Source organism: Salmo trutta, chromosome 24 (genome assembly GCF_901001165.1).
Source record: "Salmo trutta chromosome 24, fSalTru1.1, whole genome shotgun sequence".
Taxonomy (NCBI): Eukaryota; Metazoa; Chordata; class Actinopteri; order Salmoniformes; family Salmonidae; genus Salmo; species Salmo trutta.
This window is the reverse complement of record NC_042980.1, coordinates 21927691-21954195: the sequence shown is the minus strand read 5'-3', so window position 1 is coordinate 21954195 and position 26505 is coordinate 21927691. Positions and strand designations below refer to the sequence as shown.

The 26505-nt window shown below is 45.2% G+C and overlaps 1 protein-coding gene across 3 annotated transcripts in view; it reads left to right on the top strand.

Moving 5' to 3' along the window:
• Positions 1-26505, top strand: part of LOC115160934 (voltage-dependent L-type calcium channel subunit beta-4) — a 48109-nt gene that overhangs the window by 3840 nt on the left and 17764 nt on the right. Inside the window, exon 1 of one of the 3 annotated variants that reach the window (XM_029711496.1) lies at positions 15101-15458. The exons of the other annotated variants lie outside the window; for them this stretch is intronic. Coding sequence (XP_029567356.1) covers positions 15414-15458 — 45 coding nt within the window. The 5' untranslated portion in view covers positions 15101-15413. Of the gene's footprint in view, positions 1-15100; positions 15459-26505 lie in introns of those variants that run through there. 3 annotated transcript variants of the gene reach the window in all.

The following is a 26505-nucleotide window of genomic DNA, read 5'->3' as shown; positions in this document are numbered from 1 at the left end:
ACTCCTGTCGGTGAGCTTTGTGTTTGTATTTAACCTCCTTACAGAAAAGAGTGGTGGCTGGAGAGTGTTAAAGGGATACTTCGGGATTTTGGCAAGTAAGCCCTTTATCTACTTCCCCAGAGTCAGATGAACTTGTGGATATCACTTGTATGTCTCTGTGTCCAGTACGAACGAAGTTAGAGGTAGTTTCACGAGCCAATGTTAACTAGTGTTAGCACAATGACTGGAAGTCTATGGGTATCTGCTAGCATGTACGCTACCGGTCACTACCGGGTTTTTCTTTATTTTTACTATTTTCTACATTGTAGAATAGTAGTGAAGACATCAAAACTATGAAGTAGCACATATGGAATCATACAGTAACCAAAAAAGTGTTAAACAAATAAAATATATTTGATATTTGAGATTCTTCAAATAGCCACCCATTTGCCTTAATGACAGCTTTGCACACTCTTGTCATTCTCAAAAACAGCTTCATGAGGTAAGTCACCTGGAACGGGGCGGCAGGGTAGCCTAGTGGTTAGAGCGTTGGACTAGTAACCGAAAGGTTGCAAGTTCGAATCCCTGAGCTGACAAGGTACAAATCTGTTGTTCTGCCCCTGAACAAGGCAGAACCCACTGTTCCTAGGCCATCATTGATAATAAGAATTTGTTCTTAACTGACTTGCCTAGTTAAATAAAGGTAAAAAATAAAAATGCTTTTCAATTAACAGGTGTGCCTTGTTAATTTGTGGAATTTCTTTCCTTATTGTGACAAGGTAGGGGTGGTATACAGAAGATAGCCCTATTTGGTAAAAGACCAAGTCCATATTATGGCAAGAACAGCTTAAATAAGTAAAGGGAAATGACAGTACGTCATTACTTTAAGACATGAAGGTCAGTCAATACGGAACATTTCAAGAACTTTGAACGTTTCTTCAAGTGTGGCTCTCATGAGGACTGCCACAGGAATGGAAGACCCAGAGTTACCTCTGCTGCAGAGGATAAGTTCATTAGAGTTACCAGCCTCAGAAATTGCAGCCCAAATAAATGCTTCACAGAGTTCAAGTAACAGACACATCTCAACATCAACTGTTCAGAGGAGACTGTGTGAATCAGGCCTTCATGGTCGAATTGCTGCAAAGAAACCACTACTAAAGGACACCAATAAGAAGAAGAGACTTGCTTGGGTCAATAAACACGAGCAATGGATATTAGACAGGTGGAAATTTGTCCTTTGGTCTGGAGTCCAAATTTGACTTTGCATGTGTGGTTCCCCCCGTGAAGCATGGGGGAGGAGGTGTGATGGTGTGGGGGTGCTTTGCTGGTGACACTGATTATGCTTCATTTAGAAATCATGGCGCACTTAACCAGTATGGCTACCACAGCATTCTGAAGCGATACGCCATCCCATCTGATTTGGGCTTAGTGGAACTATAATTTGTTTTTCAACAGGACAATGACCCAACACACCTCCAGGCTGTGTAAGGGCTATTTAACAAAGGAGGGTGATGGAGTGTTGCATCAGATGACCTGGCCTCCACAATCCCCCAGCCTCAACCAAATTGAGATGGTTTTGGATGAGTCGGACTGCAGAGTGAAGGAAAAGCAGCCAACAAGTGCTTAGCATATGTGGGAACTCCTTCAAGACTGTTGGAAATGCGTTCCAGGTGAAGCTGGTTGAGAGAATGCCAAGAGTTTGCAAAGCTGTCATCAAGGCAACGGATGGCTATTGGAAGAATCTCAAATATAAAATATATTTTGATTTGTTTAACACTTTTTTGGTTACTACATGATTCCATATGTGTTAATTCATAGTGTTGATGTCTTCACAATTATTATACAATGTAGAAAATAGTAAAAATAAAGAAAACCCTTGAATGAGTAGGTGTTCTAAAACTTTTGACCTGCAGTGAATCTGCTAGCGAATGAGAGAGGTTTGAGAGTAATAAGGGAAGGATGGAGTGTGACTGAGGTTTAAGAGAGGTTGAATGAGGAGAACGACTCAAGCTAGAGAAAACAGAGTCAAAAGAGAGAGGAAATGTTGGTGGAAAGATAGAAAAGGTGAAATCTTACATGGCAGCAGAGTTTATTGCGTTTTTCCCTCATCCCCAGATGGTATATTTAGCTTCCTGTAGACAGATGTTCAGTGTTGGGTTCATGATGGGATAGTCATTCAATTAGAATAAGTAATTCCAATTCTATGGGAATAACGTGTTCCAATCTGATCTTTGACCCTGACTGTGTCTCTGGGTTCCGTCCCATGGTCAATTCCCATTTTGTTGTCTCAAACCCCCCTCTTTACTGAAATACAGGAAAGGGGATGGACAGGCAGCTGTTTACAGACCAAAATAAACTGCAAAATAATCTTGCAACCTTCTAATATTTGATGAGATAATCCTATTCCATGTGGTTTTAGGGTAGTAGGCTGGCAGCACTCAGAGAGCAGCTTTAGTTGATCTGAGGTGGTATTATTGAGTCATGGACTGAATGAACAGTAAGTAGTTCCACCATCCACATCACTGTCTGAGTCTGTCTGACAACCAACCAGTTCTATGACTGTACTGTATAACTGTATTTAAAAAATGTATGTACGGTATCAGTTCTTCAGTTTCGTTCAGTAGTGACTCACAAGGTGCCCAAGCAGTGAGTCACTAAATAAAACACTTCACCAAGTTGGGATCAATAAAGTACTAGTCGACTCTTCTCTATTCTCTGCAGCTCCTTCGCTTAATTCAGTAGTGACTCAACATAGACCCCCACCATCTCTGACACTTTGAAAACTTCTGCACTGGGATGAGATAATTCATCTATATACACTGAACAAAAATATAAACACAACATGTAAAGTGTGTTTCATGAGCTGAAATAAAAAATCCCAGAAATCTTCGATACACACAAAAACAAATCTCCCACAAATTTGTTTACATCCCTGTTAGTGAGCATTTCTCCTTTGCCAAGGTGCTGAGGAGTATTTTTGTCTGTCATAAAGCCCCTTTGTGGGGAAAAACGAATTCTGATTGGCTGGGCCTGGCTCTCCAGTGGGTGGGCCTATGCCCTCCAAGGCCCACCCATGGCTGCACCCCTGCCCAATCATGTGAAATCCATAGATTAGCTCCTAATTAATTTATTTAAATTGACTTATTTCCTTATATGAACTGTAACTCAGTAAAATCTTTGAAATTGTTGCATGTACGTTTATATTTTTGTTCAGTATAGTTCTAGGAACTGGACAGAAACTTTCAGCCATGATTTATGCCCGGGGCTCCAAGGTTAAAGCCATGACTGTCTGAGTTGGGACAAGAGTCTTCATATTTAGACATTTTAATTGAATGGCTTTTACATTCATTCACCTCTGAAATAAATCTCATTTTGGGATGAAAGCTAAGCAGCGAAGCTTGTCTGAATCCACTGAATGCTTTCTGAGATTTAATTGCCTTTCTAAATCACAATGGATGTGTCCTAAATGGCACCCTTTTCTCTAAATAGTGCACTATATAGGAAATAGGGTACCATTTGGGGATGTAGACAATGCCTTTAACAAAGCCATCTGGTTAGCCTATTTTTTCAGTTATAGTAGCAGCAGCAGCTACAGCAAACTGATTACAAGATGCTGATTTCTGTGGTTAATCCCTTTTATGTAGGTCGCCTGGCTGAACTCTGGAGCAGTTCATTTATGAGTCACTTCTTCATGAGGCATTGGAAACAGCTCTCCCACTTCTCACATCTCCTCTCCTCTTCTCACACTACCAGTACCAGTCCTTCAACAGCAAATCCTAATGGTTCATGACCTCATTACTCAAGAACCTTTTATAAAGACATATCTCAAAGTCAGAGGAAGAGGGTCTTATACTGGCTGACACCAGACATCAGCTGCTTAAGCCAGGCAAAGAGGGTCTGCCAATGTCAGGCACAGGAGGTTGTTGGCACCTTAATTGGGGAGAACAAGTTCATGGTAATAGCTGGGGCAGAATCAGTGAATTGGTATCAAATACATCAAATACATGGTTTTCAGGTGTTTGATGCCATTCCATTTGCTCCGTTCTGTACATTATTATTTTTTAATTTAGCCTTTATTTAACTAGGCAAGTCAGTTAAGAACACATTCTTATTTACAATGACGGCCTACCCCGGCCAAACCCGGACAACGCTGGGCCAATTGTGCACCGCCCTATGGGACTCCCAATCACGGCCAGTTGTGATACAGCCTGGAATCAAACCAGGGTGTCTGTAGTGATGCCTCTAGCACTGAGATGCAGTGCCTTAGACTGCTGCGCCACTCGGGAGCCCCAGCAGCCTCCACTGATGGCAGGGTGTGCTGTACGTGTCTAGGAGATGAGTCTGCTGTACTCTTAGAAAATGGTGCTATCTAGAACCTAAAAGGGTTCTTCAGCTTTCCCTATTGGAGAACCATGTTTGGTTCCAGGTAGAACCCTTATGGGTTCTATGTAGAACGCAAAAGTGTTCTACCTGGAACCCAAAAAGGTTCTACCTGGAACCAAAATGAGTTCATTAAAGGGTTCTCCTATGGGGACAGCCGAAGAACCCTTTTAGGTTCTAGATAGCACCATTTTTTCTAAAAGTGTAGCTAGGTCAATTACTGTTATACAGAGCAGCGGTCTGTTTGTATCTGTGGGATGAGTCTATGGGATAAGCTTCAGTAACTAGCACAGTAACTGTTTACATCACAGTGAGTCTGTCTCTTAAGATCTGTGGGATGAGTCTTTTCTCTGCTAGCTAGGACAGTAACTGTTTACATCACAGTGAGTCTGTCTCTTAATAAGATCTATGGGATGAGTCTTTTCTCTGCTAGCTAGGACAGTAACTGTTTACATCACAGTGGGTCTGTCTCTTAAGATCTGTGGGATGAGTCTTTTCTCTGCTAGCTAGGACAGTAACTGTTTACATCACAGTGGGTCTGTCTCTTAAGATCTATGGGATGAGTCTTTTCTCTGCTAGCTAGGACAGTAACTGTTTACATCACAATGGGTCTGTCTCTTAAGATCTATGGGATGAGTCTTTTCTCTGCTAGCTAGGACAGTAACTGTTTACATCACAGTGAGTCTGTCTCTTAATAAGATCTATGGGATGAGTCTTTTCTCTGCTAGCTAGGACAGTAACTGTTTACATCACAGTGAGTCTGTCTCTTAAGATCTATGGGATGAGTCTTTTCTCTGCTAGCTAGGACAGTAACTGTTTACATCACAGTGAGTCTGTCTCTTAAGATCTATGGGATGAGTCTTTTCTCTGCTAGCTAGGACAGTAACTGTTTACATCACAGTGGGTCTGTCTCTTAAGATCTGTGGGATGAGTCTTTTCTCTGCTAGCTAGGACAGTAACTGTTTACATCACAGTGGGTCTGTCTCTTAAGATCTATGGGATGAGTCTTTTCTCTGCTAGCTAGGACAGTAACTGTTTACATCACAGTGGGTCTGTCTCTTAAGATCTATGGGATGAGTCTTTTCTCTGCTAGCTAGGACAGTAACTGTTTACATCACAGTGGGTCTGTCTCTTAATAAGATCTATGGGATGAGTCTTTTCTCTGCTAGCTAGGACAGTAACTGTTTACATCACAGTGGGTCTGTCTCTTAAGATCTATGGGATGAGTCTTTTCTCTGCTAGCTAGGACAGTAACTGTTTACATCACAGTGGGTCTGTCTCTTAAGATCTATGGGATGAGTCTTTTCTCTGCTAGCTAGGACAGTAACTGTTTACATCACAGTGGGTCTGTCTCTTAAGATCTATGGGATGAGTCTTTTCTCTGCTAGCTAGGACAGTAACTGTTTACATCACAGTGGGTCTGTCTCTTGTCTCTTAGGATCTGCAGGGATGCAGTTGCCAGCCGGGCTACACAGCTGTACTGTACATAGACATCTCATTGAGTACAAAATGTTTTCTGGTGGAAAACTTCCATATCTAATTTTGTACCCTAATGTTGTACCCTAATTCAGATGAGAAGTAGATAAATTATAGTGCAGTCAGCTATTCAGGCAGAGTGTCAGCTCTTGGTGCAGCTGGGTCTCTCTCTCTCCCTGGAGACCTGTAGTGCGCTAGTGCTCTCTGCTGCCTGCTTCTAGATACTACTGAACATAGGCCATATCATTTCTCATGCCTTAAAATACTGTACCTTGACTCTCATTCTAAGTTATAGGTGTTTTTAGCGATTCTTTATATTCAATCTATTATTTTTTGTATACATACACACATTACATGAAGCTTCCCATACTGATGGTATTAGATGAGGCCAGTCCAGTGAAGAAGATGGGCTACCACTATGTGAGAAAGCTCATAGAAGGGATGACCACCCTTCCCCCTTCCCATTACTGAAGCCTCAGGGGTTTACTGTAGAGGTCAGGGGATGTGGAAAGGATGAACCCTCCTCTTCCTCTCCATTATCATAAAACAGGGTTGGTTAGGAGAGAATCAAACCTGTCCTAAAAGGGGGTTGGGTATTCTATTTATTTGACCTTTATTTTAGGGAGCCCTGCATATACAATTTCATAGAACAAAATCTAATACAACATAAAACAAGTCAAATACAGCATGACACAAATTGCACAGATAAACATAAATATACAGTGCATTCGGAAAGTATTCAGACCCCTTGACTTTTTCCACATTTTGTTACGTTACAGCCTTATTCTAAAATGGATCAAATAAAACATGTTCCTCATCAATCTACACACAATACCCCATAATGACAAAGCAAAAACAGTTTTTTATACATTTTTGCAAATCTATTAAAAAGAAAAACCAGAAATAGCTTATTTACATAAGTATTCAGACCCTTTGTTATGAGACTGGAACTAGAGCTCAGGTGCATCCTGTTTCCATTGATCATCCTTTATTACTATCATTTATTTTTTCTCCCCAATTGGTAGTTACAGTCTTGTCCCATCGCTGCAACTCCCGTACGGACTCGGGAGAGGCGAAGGTCGGGAGCCATGCGTCCTCCGAAACACGACCCTGCCAAGCCTCGCTGCTCGCTTAACCCGGAAGCCAGCCGCACCAATGTGTTGGAGGAAACACTGTCCAACTGGTGACCATGTCAGTATGCATGCACCCGGCCCACCAGAGGAGTTGCCACAGCGCGATGGGACAAGGACATCGGCCGGCCAAACTCTCCCCTAACCCGGACTACACTGGACCAATTGTGCACCGCCTCAATTGTGCGACACAGCCCGGGATCTGTAGTGACACCTCTAGCACTGCGATGCAGTGCCTTAGACGGCTACGCCACTCGGGAGGCCCCCTTGAGATGTTTCTACAACTTGATTGGAGTCCACCTGTGGTAAATTCAATTGATTGGACATGATTTGGAAAGGCACACACCTGTCTATATAGGGTCCCACAGTTGACAGTGCATGTCAGAGCAAAAACCAAGCCATGAATTGTTCGTAGAGCTCTGAGACAGGATTGTGTTGAGGCGTAGATCTGGGGAATAGTACCATGTCTGCAGCATTGAAGGTCCCCAAGAACACAGTATCCTCCCTCATTGTTAAATGGAAGAAGTTTGGAATCACCAAGACTCTTCCTAGAACTGTCCGCCCGGCCAAACTGAGCAATCGGGGGAGAAGGGCCTTGGTCAGGGAGGTGACCAAGAACCTGATGGTCACTCTGACAGCGCTCCAGAGTTCCTCTGTGGAGATGGGAGACCCTTCCAGAAGGACAACCATCTCTGCAGCATCAGGCCTTTATGGTAGAGTGGCCAGACGGAAGCCACTCTTCAGTAAAAGGCACATGACAGCCCACTTGGAGTTTGCCAAAAGACACCTAAAGGACTCTCAGACCATGAGAAACAAGATTCTCTGGTCTGAGGAAAACAAGATTGAATTCTTTGCCTGAATGGCAAGCATCATATCTGAAAGAAACCTGGCACCATCCCTGGTGGTGGTAGCATTATGTTGTGGGGGGTTATGTTTTTCAGCGGCAGGGATTGGGAGACTAGTCAGGATCGAGGCAAAGATGAACGGAGCAAAGTACAGAGCGATCCTTGATGAAAACCTGCTCCACAGTGCTCAAGACCTCAGACTGGGGCGAAGGTTCACCTTCCAACAGGACAACGATCCTAAGCACACAGTCAAGACAACGCAGGGGTGGCTCGGGACACGTCTCTGAATATCCTTGAGTCGCCCAGCCAGAGCCCGGACTTGAACCCAATCGAACATCTCTGGAGAGACCTGAAAACAGCTTTGCAGCGACGCTCCCTTTCAACCCTGACAGAGCTTGAGAGGATCTGCAGAAAAGAATGAGAGAAACTCCCCAAATATAGGTGTGCCAAGCTTGTAGCGTCATACCCAAGACAACTCGAGGCTGTAATCTCTGCCAAAGGTGCTTCAACAAAGTACTGAGTAAAGGGTCAGAATACTTATGTAAATGTTTTTTGTTTTTCGCAAAAATGTCTTAACCTGTTTTTGCTTTGTCATTATGGGGTATTGTGTGTAGGTTGATGAGGGGGAACAAATAGCTGTATACATTTTAGAATAAGGCTGTAACATAACAAAATGTGGAAAAGGTCAAGGGGTCTGAATACTTTCCGAATGCACTGTACACAAAACACAATAAACTAAAACAAACACATTCTTCATTATAATATTCCTCTGTCCACTCTCTAAACTTCCCCTTTGACATTAAGGGTTCTCTCTAAACTTCCACAGGGACACTAAGGGATCTCTCTAAACTTCCCCAGGGACACTAAGGGATCTCTCTAAACTTCCCCAGGGACACTAAGGGATCTCTCTAAACTTCCCCAGGGACACTAAGGGATCTCTCTAAACTTCCCCAGGGACACTAAGGGATCTATGTGTACTGTTTTTTGGAGATTATTCCAAACACCAAAGGAGTCTCCAGAGTTAACAACCCTGTGAACGGGTTTGATAAATTGTCATTTTAATTCTGAAATAGTGAGTTAGTTAAGTCGGAAGCTTGTGGAGCAGGGCTTTGTAAACAAAAAGAGCGTACTGGTGTGATCTATGTGACTTCAAAGAGGTCCAGCCAACCTTTTGGTAAAGAATACAGTGATGAGTAATGAAACTGTCTCCTGTGATAATACAAAGGGTGCTATGATCCTGAGTGATCCTCAGTAGGGGATCCTGAGTGATCCTCAGTAGGGGATCCTGAGTGGCGCAGTGGTCTAAGGCACTGCATCGCAGTGGTAGAGGCGTCACTACAGACCCGAGTTCGATCCCGGGCTGTATCACAACCGGCCGAGATCGGGAGTCCCATAGGGCGGTGCACATTTGGCCCAGCATTGTCTGAGTTAAAGCTTAAATGAAAAATGGCATCTGCACTTGCACTTTGATAAATAGTTTCACCAAAATCAATAACAGGTAGCAAGGTAGACTGCACAATCTGCTTCCTGCTGGCTAGAGAGAGACACGATCTGTTTGTGTAAAAAAACTCACTTTAGTTTCTTAACAAGCTCATTCATATGTTTTTTAAACAAATCATTGTCAATCCAAATACCAAGGTATTTGTAATGCAGAGACTCTTTCGATTATAGAACCATCGGATGAGTGAAGGTGTAATCCATCTGAGACAATCTTATGAGAACTTGAAAACAACATGTATTTAGTATTGCCTGTATTAAGCACAAGTTTTAAATCAGTAAAGGTTTCCTGCATAGCTGCAAAATGGGACTGTAGCCTTGTCACAGCTAGGTCAGCAGCTGGGGCAATTGCGTACATAATAGTATCATATAGATGAAATGTACAACTTTTAACAGATTGACCAATAGCATTTGTATAAATAGTGAAAAGAACAGGTTCTAGAATCAACCCCTGCGGAACACCGTTACGTACTTCAAGAAATTCTGACTTAACCACATCAATCACGATGGTCTGAGTTCTGTCACTTAGATAATCGTGAAACCAAGAGAAGGTGTTAGAGCCCAGGCCAATCGAGTACAACTTGTTCATTAAAATAGCATGATCAAAGAATCAAATGCTTTTGTTTGTCCACAAACAAGGCAGCACAATTCATTTTAGCATCTACTGTAAAGCATTCACAAAATTATGAACAACTAATGTGGTTGCTGTGCTAGTGCTGTGCCCTGGCCTTAACCCAAATTGATCTATATTCAAAATGCCATGCTCAGATAAAAAAGAGCTAAGTTGTTTATTTACCAAGGATTCAAGAATCTTAGCTGGACATGGAAGCCTGGAAATGGGACAATAATTATCAAGATCACTACTATCCCTGCCCTTGTGGAGTGGCAGCACATAAGCTGTTTTCCTTACTTTTGAAATATCTCCTGATAACAATGTTAGATTTAACATATGGGTTACTGAGCCAGCAATGAGGGCGCAGCACACTTGAGCAGACCCGGCTCCAATTGGTCAGTCCCTGTGTATTTCTTGGTATTTATAGCAAGTAAGGCATCAATGACTTATATTTCTGTGAATTGCCGAAATGCAAAAACTTGACTACCATTTAACGAGTCAATCTACAAAATTTCAGAATTGGCATTTTGCCCACAGTCCCCGCCGTTCAATGAGATGTTGTTTAATCCGTTTTGTAAAGATAATTTTGCTGTTTGCTTGAGTAATTGGAAATGGAAGGGAGTTTCATGCGATCATGGCTCTCTAAAAAATTGTGCGTAGCCGTGACTTGGGGACTGTGAAGAGACCTCTGGTGGCATGTCTTGTGGGGTATGTATGGATGTCTGAGCTGAATGCTATTTGATTATGCAGGCAATCTGGAATTTTCGTCACAGTAATATTTCTCATAAAAACTAGAAGAGAAGAAGTTACTCTCTTGCCAACCCTCAAACAGGAAAGGCTGGCATACATGTTGTTGATGTTAGTTCTGTATGTGCAGTTAAGGCCAAGGCGTGCTGCTCTGTTTTGAGCCAGCTGCTGCTTTGCTAGGTCATTCTTTGCTGCACTATATTACTGGACAGTAATCAAGATGGGACAACACCAGAGCCTGAATGACTAGTACAGTGGATTTGTGTCAAAAACGCAGAACAGCTTCCTACTTGTTAGATATTACTGCACTGTCAGAGCTAGAAGCACAAGCATTTCGCTACACTTGCAATAACATCTGCTAAACACGTGTATGTGACCAATAAAATTAGATTTAATTTGATTTGATTCAACTTGCTCATTGATTACACCCTTTATGTACAACTCCAGTTGAGGTTCAGGTCTTAGAGAATGTTTTCAACCAAATACAAAACTTTTAGATTTGGATTTATTTAAGACCAGTTGATTATTAATCACCCATTCTGATTCTGACTGTAACTCCTTATTTAGCATTTCAGTGAGCTGTCTGGTTTTGGGTGCTGACATGTAGAGTGGAATCATCCGCATACATAGTCATTATAGCTTTGTGTAAGGCCAGGGCAAATCATTTAGAGAAACAAAGATCAATAACGGGTCCAAGGCAACTGCCCTGAGGGACACTGCACTGTACATATCTGATGTTTAGTGCTGAGCGATTAGTGATTTTTGAGGTCGGGTCGGTTTCGTTTCTATTATTAAAAAATAATCCCGGTTTTCTATTTCGTACATTAATGCACTATGCATCATGTGGGTTGAATGCTGTAACAACATATAAAAAAACAACTAATAAAAGTCCCATGATGGTAGTGACTGGCCATTACTGCTTATCACTTGATTTTATTTTATTGTATTTAACCTTTATTTAACTAGGCAAGTCAGTTAAGAACAAATTCTTATTTAGAATGACGGCCTACCAAAAGGCATCCTCCGGGGACGGGTCCTGGGATAAAAAATAAAAAATATATAAAATATAAATATAGGACAAAAACACATCACAACAAGAGAGACAACACAACCCTACATAAAGAGAGACCTAAGACAACAACACACCAAGGCAGCAACACATGACAACACAACATGGTAGCAACACAACATGACAACAACATGGTAGCACACAACATGGTAGGAGCACAAACATGGTACAAGCATTATTGGGCACAGACAACAGCACAAAGGGCAAGAAGGTAGAGACAACAATACATCACACAAAGCAGCCACAATTGTCAGTAAGACTGTCCATGATTGTGTCTTTGAATGAAGAGATTGAGATAAAACTGTCCAGTTTGAGTGTTTGTTGCAGCTCGTTCCAGTCGCTAGCTGCAGCGAACTGAAAAGAGGATCGACCCAGGGATGTGTGTGCTTTGGGGACATTTAACAGAATGTGACTGGCAGAACGGGTGTTGTATGTGGTGGAGGGCTGCAGTAGATTTCTCAGATAGGGGGGAGTGAGGCCTAACTTACAGTATGACCCATCATGTAATCACATTACTTTAATAAAATATTTCAGTTGTTGTGTATATTACATTTGTTTTATTTTCTGACTTTATTATTTAATTCCAAGTCTTTATCTCATCTCTATAGAGCTGCTGCCTATGCTGTCTGACAAAATCACTCTTTTAGTAGTTCTTCAAAGTAAATAAGGCTTTATGGCTGCTGAATACCTACTGTCAATCACTTAGATAATGTATTTTCAGGATACCTCGCGAAGCATCTGTTTTCTGTCCCTCTCGATCGGGCGTTCTCTCTTCTCTCTGTCTCCCTGTCTTCTCCACACAGACCAGACAAGTAGGCGAGCAATTTTACATTTTTTTATTTTATTTGACCATTCAGAATACATAAAAAAGCCACACCAGGCAACCAATACATTTACCAAAATTGACAAGGATTATATACACAAAAAGTCAAATACTTTTTTCCACTGTGGTCCTTTGTTGGTTGGCTTATACAAAAAAGCAAATATGGATTATGGTCATTGTAGTTAATTACCACATATTCTGCGCTAACCTATGTAAAATATTGGCCTGTTGGAAACTACAACTCTCTACTACGTTGCACAGTTCGGGCTTGATTTGATTTATCTCCAGAGAAACAGCACATCGATCTCACAGAAAAAAAAATAACAAAATGGAATTTTAGAAATGTTGGTTAATTGCTTAGCACTCCTGATGCTAGAGAAGCTTCCATTGAAAAACACTCTCTGGGTTCTATTGTATAAATAACTCTCCAACCATGTGATGGCAATAACATCAAAGGCTGCACTGAAATCTGACAATACAGCTCCAACTAACAACGTGTTATCCATATATTTTAACCAATTATCTGTAGTGCAGTACAAGTTAAGTGCCCTTCTCTATATTTCATGCTGAAAGTTGGTAGTTAACTTGTTCTCTAAAAAATAGCATTTTAATTGGTCAAACACAATCCTTTCCATCAGTTTACTAAGAACAGACAGCAAACTGATTGGGCGGCTGTTAGAGCCAGCAAAGGGTGCTTTACTGTTTAAGGGCAGTGTGCTTTACTCTTATAAATGACTTTAGGCCCAACCTTTGGCATTCCTTTTTATTGCCACAATGTTATGGTCACTACAGCCAATGGAAACTGATATTGCTTTGGAGCAAAGCTCTGCAGCGTTAGTAAATATATAATCAATACAAGTAGATGTCACAGATCCAACACTATTGGTATGCACTCTAGCTGGTTAAGTGATAACCTGGGTCATATTACAGACATTAGTCACAGTTAGAAGCTTCCTCTTGATCGAACAGCTAGTTGCTAACCAATCAATGTTCAGGTCCAGTGGCGACCCGTCATTCAGAGCCCCACCTGTTTTGAGCCTCACCTGAGCCAATCACGGCACAATTAGAGAACATTACCAACCCCTACGTTCTGTATTTTCCGCTGACTGCCCCACCACCACAGAAAGCACTGAGCTAGGCTGAAACGCCTGCATTTTGGAGCTGCCTTAATCCAGAACGCAAAAAAGACACCATGTTTCGATACGGCTTTATTAACTTAATTACTTTTGTTTTGCATGTTATTTTGGCATTAATACGTGTCACATATCAGTTTGCAAACAATGTAAAAACAAGTGGGGTTGGGTAGGAGAGAGTCAAACCTGTCTGGTTGTGATGTTTCATATTTTCAGATTAGAAGATGGGCAGTTTGTAGCATGTGCACCTGCTGTAAGTCTCTTCATCACTAGAGGGCGATATTGCTCCAGTTTTCTACCAGGTCTTTAGAAAGGAGCTCTCTGAATCCCAACAAATGTTACCCTGCAATTTCACTTGATTAGTTCAAAAGGATACACTTGTTTGAAAATGTACTTGTTTATCGAAATTGGAATCAGAAACTAGAAAAATATATAATGAATATATCTCCTCATTATAAAATGAAATTATTTGTATGTCTAATTTTATACTGAGTATACACAACATTAAGAACACCTACTCTTTCTATGACATAAACTGACCAGATGAATCCAGGTAAAAGCTATGATCTCTTATTGATGTCACTTAGTAGGTGCCAGGCGCAATGGTTTGTGTCAAAAACTGCAACACTGCTGGGTTTTTCACACTTTTCCTGTGTGTATCAAGAATGGTTCCACCACCCAAAGGACAACTGTGGGAAGCAATGTAGTCAACACACACTCACACACACACCTGCATCCCACTGAACCTAAGCAGGGTCGATACTGGTCGGTCCCTGGATGGGAGAACAGATGCTGCTGGAAGTGGTGCTGGAGGGCCAGTAGGAGGCACAATTTCCTCTGCCCCCCCAAAAAAAGATTCCAATGCCCCAGAACTTTGCCCTGTGTAGAGTGCCGTCTTTTGTATGGGATGTTAAACGGGTCTGGCCCTCGATCTGACCCTCATACCATCATGGCCACCTAATCATCCCCAGCTTCCAGATGGCTCTTTCATTCCCCCTCCCCCAGTAACTATTCCCCAGGCCGTTGCTGTAAATGAGAAGGGGTTCTCAGTCAACTTACCTGGTAAAATAAGGGTTATAAAAATATAAACACACACACACACACATATTAGCCTCTTCACCAAGCCACCATACGACAGAGGAAAATAAAAAGAGATAGGGGAGGGCTATAGAGGTAAAGATAGCGAGAATACAACAGAGGGTATTAGACATCGGTAGAAAATTACAAGAGACCCCAGTCAGAGATGGAGGGGAAAGGCTGCTGCTCTCAATCTACAGACCCTCCTCTTCTCTTCCTTATTCACCATCAGTGAGAATGCTCGCTCAAGCTGACTGGAGCATGAAGAAGCCAATCAGCAGCCTGCCTCCCTGCTTTGTCATCAGCCTATGATTGAGGAACAGTTGTCTCTTCATTTGGAAGGCAGATAAAATGCCAGGTCTGGATCTAGAAAGCAGCCTCTGGGGATAACTGAAGCTCTGCGTTGCCTTATTATGGGTTTAAGGAAAACTCTTTAAGCCTGGGGCAAAAACATTACATTCACCATCAAGGCTAAGAGAGGAAAACAATAAGAAGGGCTTTTTAAAATGTCTTCTATGGTGTGGTTGTTTTCTATCTAGTGGGAATGTAACCCCCATTAATCCATCTCTAGTGCTGGTGCTTCAATCCATCGTTACTATTTTTGTCAATTCGTCAAGAGGTGCTTGTTGGAATATTAAACCTCCATGTATGATAATTTGTACCTACATGGATTTGAAGACTCGGAGGCGGTGAGTAAGGGGTTGTGGTGGAGGGCTAGATGGTGTAAGAAGTGTTAATTGCCTGTGCCGTGCTGTTATTTTCTCATTGTGTGTGTGTGTGTCTGAGAAAGAGAGAGAGAGAGAGAGGTGCCTGTGTATTGACAACACCATACAACTGACACTGGTTGAACATGCAAACACACACACACAAAATGCACTCAAACACACAGGGGGTCGACTCAGCGTGTATAAGAGAAGGTGTGTGGATCATGGGGGGAAGGGAATGGAGGAGAGGGATGCATGTGTCTCTGTATGGTTCTCCGTGTGGTTCTCGTTCTCTGTATGGTTCTCTGTGTGATTCTCCAAGGCTAATGTTGTTTTCTGATGCCACTGAAGGAGAACAAGCTAGATGAACCCTTCATTCCTTCGTTCTATATTATTGAACATCCACTGATCTTGACATACAAGACTCTCTCTATACCATCTACCATGTCTTTGGATGACTGATTAGCCAATACACGCTGTAACTCTGTGTGTGTGTCTGTGTGTGTGTGTGTGTGTTTAGCCTGCGGAGCAGAGCCCTAGCCTTCCCTTTAAGGTTGTGATTGTTTAATGTATCATTATGTAGCTCCTTAGAACAGAGAGCTGCAAGTATTTTGTGTTTCATTTAAAGGGACAGTGTCCCACCATTTTCCTTCTCTCACTCTGTTGTTTTCTCCTTTCACTCTTTCTCTCAGATGAAAGCATGTATAGTACAGTCAACACACACATAAGGATGCAGATAATCAGAGAACCATGAGACCCAAAACACAGAGCAGTATCACAATCCTATCAATGCAGACTACACAGGGCTAGAATAAGTCTTCATACACACAACCATTATACTCAATTGCTATGGAGCAACCCAACTTTATATTGACGTGTGATGGGAATCAAAAAGAGAAAAACGTTTTTGGGCTGGGTAGGGAGGGAAGTGAGGGAGAGATGGGTGAAGGGAGGGAGAGAGTAGTTGAGGGAGGGAGAGAGTAGTTAAGGGAGGGAGAGAGTAGTTGAGGGAGGGAGAGAGTAGTTAAGGGAGGGAGAGAGTAGTTAAGGGAGGGAGAGAGTAGTTAAGGGAGGGAGAGAGTAGTTAAGGGAGGGAGAGAGTAGTTAAGGGAGGGAGAGAGTAGTTGAGGGAGGGAGAGAGTAGTTAAGGGAGGGAGAGAGTAGTGAAGGGAGGGAGAGAGTAGTGAAGGGAGGGAGAGAGTAGTTGAGGGAGGGAGAGAGTAGTTGAGGGAGGGAGAGAGTAGTGAAGGGAGGGAGAGAGTAGTTAAGGGAGGGAGAGAGTAGTGAAGGGAGGGAGAGAGGAGGGGAGTGAAGGGGGAAGGGAGAGGGGAGGGGAGTGAAGGGACGGGAGGGAGAGAGGAGAGGGGAGTGAAGGGAGAGAGATGGGAGAGAGGAGTGTAGGTAGGGAGAGAGGAGTGGGGAGTGAAGGGAGGGAGAGGGGAGTGAAGGGGGGGAGAGGGGAGAGAGGAGTGTAGGTAGGGAGAGAGGAGTGGGGAGTGAAGGGAGGGAGAGGGGAGTGAAGGGGGGGAGAGGGGAGAGAGGAGTGTAGGTAGGGAGAGAGGAGTGGGGAGTGAAGGGAGGGAGAGGGGAGAGAAGGGAGGGAGAGGGGAGAGAAGGGAGGGAGATAGGAGGGAAGGGAGGGAGAGAGTAGTGAAGGGAGGGAGAGAGTAGTTAAGGGATAGAGAGAGTAGGGAAGGGAGGGAGAGAGTAGTGAAGGGATAGAGAGAGTAGGGAAGGGATAGAGAGAGTAGGGAAGGGATAGAGAGAGTAGTGAAGGGAGGGAGAGAGTAGTGAAGGGAGGGAGAGAGTAGTGAAGGGATAGAGAGAGTAGTTAAGGGATAGAGAGAGTAGGGAAGGGATAGAGAGAGTAGTGAAGGGAGGGAGAGAGTAGTGAAGGGAGGGAGAGAGTAGTTAAGGGATAGAGAGAGTAGTGAAGGGAGGGAGAGAGTAGTGAAGGGAGGGAGAGAGTAGTGAAGGGAGGGAGAGAGTAGGGAAGGGAGGGAGAGAGTAGTTAAGGGATAGAGAGAGTAGTGAAGGGAGGGAGAGAGTAGTGAAGGGAGGGAGAGAGTAGTGAAGGGATAGAGAGAGTAGTGAAGGGAGGGAGAGAGTAGTTGAGGGAGGGAGAGAGTAGTTAAGGGAGGGAGAGAGTAGTTAAGGGATAGAGAGAGTAGTGAAGGGAGGGAGAGAGTAGTGAAGGGAGGGAGAGAGTAGTTAAGGGATAGAGAGAGTAGTGAAGGGAGGGAGAGAGTAGTGAAGGGAGGGAGAGAGTAGTGAAGGGAGGGAGAGAGTAGTTAAGGGAGGGAGAGAGGAGGGGAGTGAAGGGGGAAGGGAGAGGGGAGGGGAGTGAAGAGAGGGGAGTGAAGGGAGGGAGAGGGGAGTGAAGGGAGAGAGGAGTGAAGAGGGGGAGAGCGGAGAGAAGGGAGGGAGAGAGGAGTGAAGAGGGGGAGAGCAGAGAGAAGGGAGGGAGAGAGGAGTGAAGGGAGGGAGATGGGAGAGAGGAGTGTAGGTAGGGAGAGAGGAGTAGGGAGTGAAGGGAGGGAGAGGGGAGTGAAGGGGGGGAGAGGGGAGAGAGGAGTGTAGGTAGGGAGAGAGGAGTGGGGAGTGAAGGGAGGGAGAGGGGAGAGAAGGGAGGGAGAGGGAGAGAGGAGTGAAGGGAGGAAGAGAGGAGAGAAGGGATAGAGAGAGTAGTGAAGGAATAGAGAGAGTAGTTGAGGGAGGGAGAGGGGAGTGAAGGGAGGGAGAGAGGAGTGAAGGGAGGTTGAGGGGAGTGAAGGGAGGGAGATGAGAGAGAGGAGTGTAGGTAGGGAGAGAGGAGTGGGGAGTGAAGGGAGGGAGAGGGGAGTGAAGGGAGGGAGAGGGGAGAGAGAAGTGTAGGTAGGGAGAGAGGAGTGGGGAGTGAAGGGAGGGAGAGGGGAGAGAAGGGAGGGAGATAGGAGGGAAGGGAGGGAGATGGTAGTGAAGGGAGGAAGAGAGGAGAGAAGGGAGGGAGAGAAGAGTGAAGGGAGGTTGAGGTGAGTGAAGGGAGGGAGGGAGAGAGGAGTGAAGGGAGGTTGAGGTGAGTGAAGGGAGGGAGGGAGGGAGAGGGGAGAGAAGGGAGGTTGAGGTGAGTGAAGGGAGGGAGAGAGGAGTGAAGGGAGGGAGATGGGAGAGAGGAGTGTAGGTAGGGAGAGAGGAGTGGGGAGTGAAGGGAGGGAGAGGGGAGTGAAGGGAGGGAGAGGGGAGAGAGGAGTGTAGGTAGGGAGAGAGGAGTGGGGAGTGAAGGGAGGGAGAGGGGAGAGAAGGGAGGGAGATAGGAGGGAAGGGAGGGAGATGGTAGTGAAGGGAGGAAGAGAGGAGAGAAGGGAGGGAGAGAAGAGTGAAGGGAGGTTGAGGTGAGTGAAGGGAGGGAGGGAGAGAGGAGTGAAGGGAGGTTGAGGTGAGTGAAGGGAGGGAGGGAGGGAGAGGGGAGAGAAGGGAGGTTGAGGTGAGTGAAGGGAGGGAGAGGGGAGTGTAGATTCACACTGAGCAGGGATCTATCGTGCTTTTTCACACTCTCTCCCTCCATCTGTCTTCCTGTAGATTTGTGAAACTAAACTGATATTCTTTTCATCACATTGTCAAGAAATGACACTGTAATTGCACTATTATTACACGGTCATAATCCTTTTCTATTTCCAATACATTTCTCTTTCTGTATGTTCTGGTTAATTTGTATGTCCTTACTTGGGGACCAACTCCAATAGGTTCATCAAGACCTGGCCAAATCGGTAACACTTTATTTGGATAGAGAGATGGGCAACTTTGATTGGGGTGGGGCCCACAAAAAATCGGAACTCATGATGAGGGGCCGCAGTTCTACACATTTTGCCATGGGGTGGAGAGAAGTATTTGCAGGTTTTAATAAAATAGCTGAGTGAGGAGACTGACTAAAGAAATCAGTGCAGTAATTTGACCATGATTACTACAAGTTTAGATAGCTGGCCACTAGATGAATTTACCAATCAAAAGATTTTTAGTTGACATGGGCTTATTGAGTTACTATCAATGACTGACATAACAAGAGAAAAACTGCTCATGCACAACCAAATGTTGAATTGCCCCTTGTGTATTCTACTTTTCAAACTCGCAACAGTAAGTTGAGACCCCGACTAAATTCCCCCCAAAATGTTGAGTTGCCCATCCCAGCTCTACTGTCTATCTACAGACTATCAGTAACATTTCAACTAACTAGCTACTAACCCTAAACCTAACCTTAACTCTTATCTGAACCCTCAACCCTGGCCCTGTCCTAACCCTAACCTTAACCCTTACCCTAACCCTTATTCTAAACCTAACCCTAACTGTAACCTTAGCAAGCAGTTGCTTATCAACAGATAGTTTGTTGATAGTATGACCGACCATCTGTAGAGTATCTACAGATGGTCTATCTGGACTATCCCAATAAAGTGTGACCGCTATGTCTTAGACATTTGTTTAATCCATCTCCCCTGTAAGAGGGTGTCTTGTTGTTACCCAGCAGTACAACAATTATTCTAGGCATCTCTGCTCCAGAATATTTCGTAATGGTCCTGTAGACTGTTATCGGTGCTTATCACTGGTCTGGAAGTGTTAGTGGCTGCCATTTTCAGACAGTATCTTCCTAGGCGTCTCAACAGATAAGCCATGAGTGTGGCCTGATCCTTGATTGTTTCAAGCCCAGCTTCCTTGACACTCATAGATAACTTTCTCACTAGTGGCCTAGTAGTGTGAGTGGCCTGGTGGTGGGAGAGGTGGCGAGTGCCTTGTGCCCTCTACAAGTTATTTTAGGAATCTTTTAAAGGTGATACACTTCAGGATCTTGTTTGAATTTTTGCATTGTACTTTCAGAAAATGTCCATAATATATCTGTAGTAATAGTGTAATAATAGTGTTTCACAGTCTTACTTACCCGCCAGTGTTGTGATTGGCTGTGATATTCGCCTATTCATTTCTCCCGCAAAAGTGGCATCTGTTGTCAAAATGGGAAAGCTGTTTTGACTTTGTGGCTGTGTTATCTAGTGGAAATCGGGTCAAGCGGCTAATGTAGAAATTGTTCTGTCATTTTCCTGGTTATTGAAATTCTACACTGTTCGCTCAATTTATGTTTATGTGAGAAAACAAGCACTGAATAGTGTAGGGAATCATTGTACCATCTAAATCGCTGTGAAATATATTTTCAATAACAACAAATATTGTTTTTACAGCTGTTTGAACTGGTGGACCAAAACCGAAAGTAAAAGGCTCAATTGGAGTCTCCGCCATGTTAAGGGGAAATGGGACACGGGGCAGATTTGTTTTGAATGCAGCCTAGTGCTGTTGCAATTCACCTAGCTTCCACATAGGGGAGAAATTTTGAGACATTCTAGATGTAGCACAATTAAAGTGTGTCATGACATCATGCCTCCGACAAGCATGTGAAGAGGCGCAAACAGATATCACATTTCTTCTAAGCTTCAATTCCTTTGTAGTCTCTCTTGACCCACGTTCGGCAGACTCAATAACCTTGGTTTCTCAAATGACTGCCTCGTCTGGTTCACCAACTACTTCTCAGATAGAGTTCAGTGTGTCAAATCGGAGGGCCTGTTGCCCGAACCTCTGGTAGTCTCTATGGGGGTGCCACAGGGTTCAATTCTCGGGCCGACTCTTTTCTCTGTATATATCAATGATGTCGCTCTTGCTGCTGGTGATTCTCTGATCCACCTCTATGCAAATGACACCATTCTGTATACATCTGGCCCTTCTTTGGACACTGTTAACAAACCTCCAAACGAGCTTCAATGCCATACAACACTCGTTTCGTGGCCTCCAACTGCTTTTGAATGCTAGTAAAACTAAATGCATGCTCTTCAACCGATTGTTGCCCGCACCCTTCCGCCCATCTAGAATCACTACTCTGGACAGTTCTGACTTAGAATATGTGGACAACTACAAATACCTAGGTGTCTGGTTAGACTGTAAACTCTCCTTCCAGACGCACATTAAGCATCTCCAATCCAAAATTAAATCTAGAATTGGCTTCCTATTTTGCAACAAAGCCTCCTTCACTCATGCTGCCAAACATACCCTCGTAAAACTGACTATCCTACCGATCCTTGACTTCGGCGATGCCATTTACAAAATACCCTCCAACACTCTACTCAGCAAATTGGATGTAGTCTATCACAGTGCCTTCCGTTTTGTCACCAAAGCCCCATATACTACCCACCACTGCGACCTGTATGCTTTTCTATTGTATTATTGACTGTACGTTTGTTTATGTGAAACTCTGTGTTGTTGTTTTTGTCCCACTGCTTTGCTTATTCTTGGCCAGGTCACAGTTGTAAATGGGAACTTGTTCTCAACTGGCCAACCTGGTTAAATAAAGGTGAAATAAATCAAATAAAAAACATTAATACATCTAGTGTGAGATGGGCTTTAAGAATAATTACATTGATTCGGATGACCATCCTACCCATGCTAGATTACGGAGACATCATTTATAGATTGGCAGGAAAGGGTGCAGGTAAGGGTGCTCTCGAGCGGCTAGATGTTCTTTAACATTTGGCCATCAGATTTGCCACCAATGCTCTTTATAGGACACATCACTGCACTGTATACTCCTCTGTAAACTGGTCATCTCTGTATACAGCGTTAAACGGGTGTCCTTACTCTCTGAGATCATTAAAGATCCCATGGCACTTATTGTAAGAGTAGGGGTGTTAACCCCGGTGTCCTGGCTAAATTCCCAATCTGGCCCTCATACCATCATGGCCATCTAATCATCCCCAGCTTACAATTGGCTCATTCATCCCCCTCCACTCCCCAGTAACTATTCCCCAGGTCGTTGCTGTAAATGAGAATGTGTTCTCAGTCAACTTACCTGGTAAAATAACGGTAAAAAAATAAAAAATACCTGTCACAAGACCCACTGGTTGATGCTTATTTATAAACCCCTCTTAGGCCTCACTCCCCCCTATCTGAGAAATCTACTGCAGCCCTCATCCTCCATATACAACACCTGTTCTGCCAGTCACATTCTGTTAAATGTCCCCAAAGCACACACATCCCTGGGTCGATCCTCTTTTCAGTTCGCTGCAGCTAGCGACTGGAACGTGCTGCAACAAACACTCAAACTGGACAGTTTTATCTCAATCTCTTCATTCAAAGACTCAATCATGGACACTCTTACTGAAAGTTGTGGCTGCTTTGTGTGATGTATTGTTGTCTCTACCTTCTTGCCCTTTGTGCTGTTGTCTGTGCCCAATAATGTTTGTACCATGTTTTGTGCTGCTACCATGTTGTGTTGCTACCATGTTGTGTTGTCATGTGTTGCTGCCTTGGTGTGTTGTTGTCTTAGGTCTCTCTTTATGTAGTGTTGTGTTGTCTCTCTTGTATTGACGTCATTGTAAATAAGAGTTTGTTCTTCACTGACTTGCCTAGTTAAATGAAGGTTAAATAAAACAATTTTAAAAAACATTGTCGCCACAAGGTCTAAGTCATTTCCTTCTACGTAACTGCTGGCTGGTTTGCTTGTTGATCAGTCAAAGTCTGACATGGGGTGACACATCGATTGTTTTGAACTGACATGAAGGTCAAATGCTTTATTATCTTAATGTTGAAAGAGTGTGGGCGACGGAGAGAAACAAAATGGTGCAGTTTGAGGTCATGTGGTGGAGAGTGATGAGGGTGCTGGAGATGGGGGGTGTGTGAACAGGTGGGTCTGGGCAGGTGTGATGTAGTTGATGTTTGTGTGATATTGTCGTTTGTATGTGTATGTTTTGTATTGTTAATATAAAATATCTTACCAAAAAATGTATTGACATGAATTTTTGGCTTTCTTTACATTCCCATACATTTTGCCATAATGAGGTAGTAAATAACAGTTATTTGTATTGATGGAAAGATTCTAAATGGATCATTACTGCTGGTGCATGGAAATCTGGTCCTGGTAGCATTCATCCTAACTAAATTGCCTCATTGGTTGTTTTCAATGGGTTTCAATTGGTCTTTTCAGTTTTTTGGGCCAAAATACCCTTTTTGGTTTGTTGTTATCCTCTGCATATTTTTGTTGTTTTCAAAGTGACAGGTAGTGCTCAAGTTTTCCTCCCCTATTATCCCCCAGTCTCCCCCATCCTCCCCTATTATCCCCCAGTCTCCCCCATTCTCCCCTATTATCCCCCAGTCTCCCCCATCCTCCCCTATTATCCCCCAGTCCCCCCCATCCTCCCCTATTATCCCCCAGTCTCCCCCATCCTCCCTATTATCCCCCAGTCCGTTCCCCCATCCTCTCCTATATCCCCCAGCTCCCTCATCCTCCCCTATTATCCCTAGTATCACCATCCACCTATTATCCCAGCTCCATCACTCCCCTATTAGCCCCAGTCTTCCCCAGCCTCCCCTATGATCCCCCATCTCCCCATCCTCCCCTATTATCCCCCAGTCTCCCCATCCTCCCTATTAGCCCCAGTCTCCCCCATTCTCCCTCTAATTATCCCCCAGTCCTCCCCCATCTCGCCCTATTATCCCCAGTCTCTCCCTATATCCCCCCTAGTCCTCCCCATCCTCCCCTATTATCCCCCAGTCCTCCCCCATCCCTCCCTATTTATCCCCCAGTCTCCCCCATCCTCCCCTAGTATCCCCCAGTCTCCCCCATCCTCCCCTATTATCCCCCAGTCTCCCCCATCCTCCCCTATTATCCCCCAGTCTCCCCCATCCTCCCCTATTATCCCCCAGTCTCCCCCATCCTCCCCCTATTATCCCCCAGTCTCCCCCATCCTCCCCTATTATCCCCCAGTCTCCCCATCCTCCCCTATTATCCCCCAGTCTCCCCCATCCTCCCCTATTATCCCCCAGTCTCCCCCATCCTCCCCTATTATCCCCCAGTCTCCCCCATCCTCCCCTATTATCCCCCAGTCTCCCCCATCCTCCCCTATTATCCCCCAGTCTCCCCCATCCTCACCTATTATCCCCCAGTCTCCCCCATCCTCCCCTATTATCCCCCAGTCTCCCCCATCCTCCCCTATTATCCCCCAGTCTCCCCATCCTCCCCTATTATCCCCCAGTCTCCCCCATCCTCCCCTATTATCCCCCAGTCTCCCCCATCCTCCCCTATTATCCCCCAGTCTCCCCATCCTCCCCTATTATCCCCCAGTCTCCCCCATCTTCCCCTATTATCCCCCAGTCTCCCCCATCCTCCCCTATTATCCCCGTCTCTCCTCAGTCTCCCCCATCCTCCCCTATTATCCCCCAGTCTCCCCCATCCTCCCCTATTATCCCCCAGTCTCCCCCATCCTCCTCCATTATCCCCCAGTCTCCCCCATCCTCCCCTATTATCCCCCAGCCTCCCCCATCCTCCCATATTATCCCCCAGTCTCCCCCATCCTCCCCTATTATCCCCCAGCCTCCCCCATCCTCCCCTATTATCCCCCAGTCTCCCCCATCCTCCCCTAGTATCCCAGTCTCTCCCCATCCTCCCCTATTATCCCCCAGTCTCTCCCCATCCTCCCCTAGTATCCCCAGTCTCTCCCCATCCTCCCCTAGTATCCCCAGTCTCCCCCATCCTCCCCTAGTATCCCCCAGTCTCCCCATCCTCCCCTATTATCCCCCAGTCTCCCCATCCTCCCCTATTATCCCCCAGTCTCTCCCATCCTCCCCTATTATCCCCCAGTCTCCCCCATCCTCCCCTATTATCCCCCAGTCTCCCCCATCCTCCCCTATTATCCCCCAATCTCTCCCCATCCTCCCCTATTATCCCCCAGTCTCCCCCATCCTCCCCTATTATCCCCCAGTCTCCCCCATCCTCCCCTATTATCCCCCAGTCTCCCCCATCCTCCCCTATTATCCCCCAGTCTCTCCCCATCCTCCCCTATTATCCCCCAGTCTCCCCCATCCTCCCCTAGTATCCCCAGTCTCTCCCCATCCTCCCCTAGTATCCCCAGTCTCTCCCCATCCTCCCCTAGTATCCCCAGTCTCCCCCATCCTTCCCTATTATCCCCCAGTCTCCCCCATCCTCCCCTATTATCCCCCAGTCTCCCCCATCCTCCCCTATTATCCCCCAGTCTCCCCCATCCTCCCCTATTATCCCCCAGTCTCCCCCATCCTCCCCTATTATCCCCCAGACTCCCCCATCCTCCCCTAGTATCCCCAGTCTCTCCATCCTCCCCTAGTATCCCCAGTCTCTCCCCCATTCTCCCCTATTATCCCCCAGTCTCCCCCATCCTCCCCTATTATCCCCCAGTCTCCCCCATCCTCCCCTAGTATCCCCAGTCTCCCCATCCTCCCCTAGTATCCCCAGTCTCTCCCCCATCCTCCCCTAGTATCCCCAGTCTCTCCCATCCTCCCCTAGTATCCCCAGTCTCTCCCCATCCTTCCCTAGTATCCCCAGTCTCTCCCCATCCTCCCCTAGTATCCCCAGTCTCTCCCCATCCTCCCCTATTATCCCCCAGTCTCTCCCATGTTCCCCTAGTATCCCCAGTCTCCCCCATCCTCCCCTAGTATCCCCAGTCTCTCCCTATCCTCCCCTAGTATCCCCAGTCTCTCCCCATCCTCCCCTATTATCCCCAGTCTCTCCCATCCTCCCCTAGTATCCCAAGTCTCTCCCCATCCTTCCCTATTATCCCCCAGTCTCTCCCATCCTCCCATAGTATCCCCAGTCTCTCCCCATCCTTCCCTAGTATCCCCAGTCTCTCCCCATCCTCCCCTAGTATCCCCAGTCTCTCCCCATCCTCCCCTATTATCCCCCAGTCTCTCCCATCCTCCCCTAGTATCCCCAGTCTCCCCCATCCTCCCCTAGTATCCCCAGTCTCTCCCCATCCTCCCCTAGTATCCCCAGTCTCTCCCCATCCTTCCCTAGTATCCCCAGTTTCCCCCATCCTCCCCTAGTATCCCCAGTCTCTCCCCATCCTTCCCTATTATCCCCCAGTCTCCCCCATCCTCCCCTATTATCCCCCAGTCTCCCCCATCCTCCCCTATTATCCCCCAGTCTCTCCCCATCCTCCCCTAGTATCCCCCAGTCTCTCCCCATCCTCCCCTAGTATCCCCCAGTCTCTCCCCATCC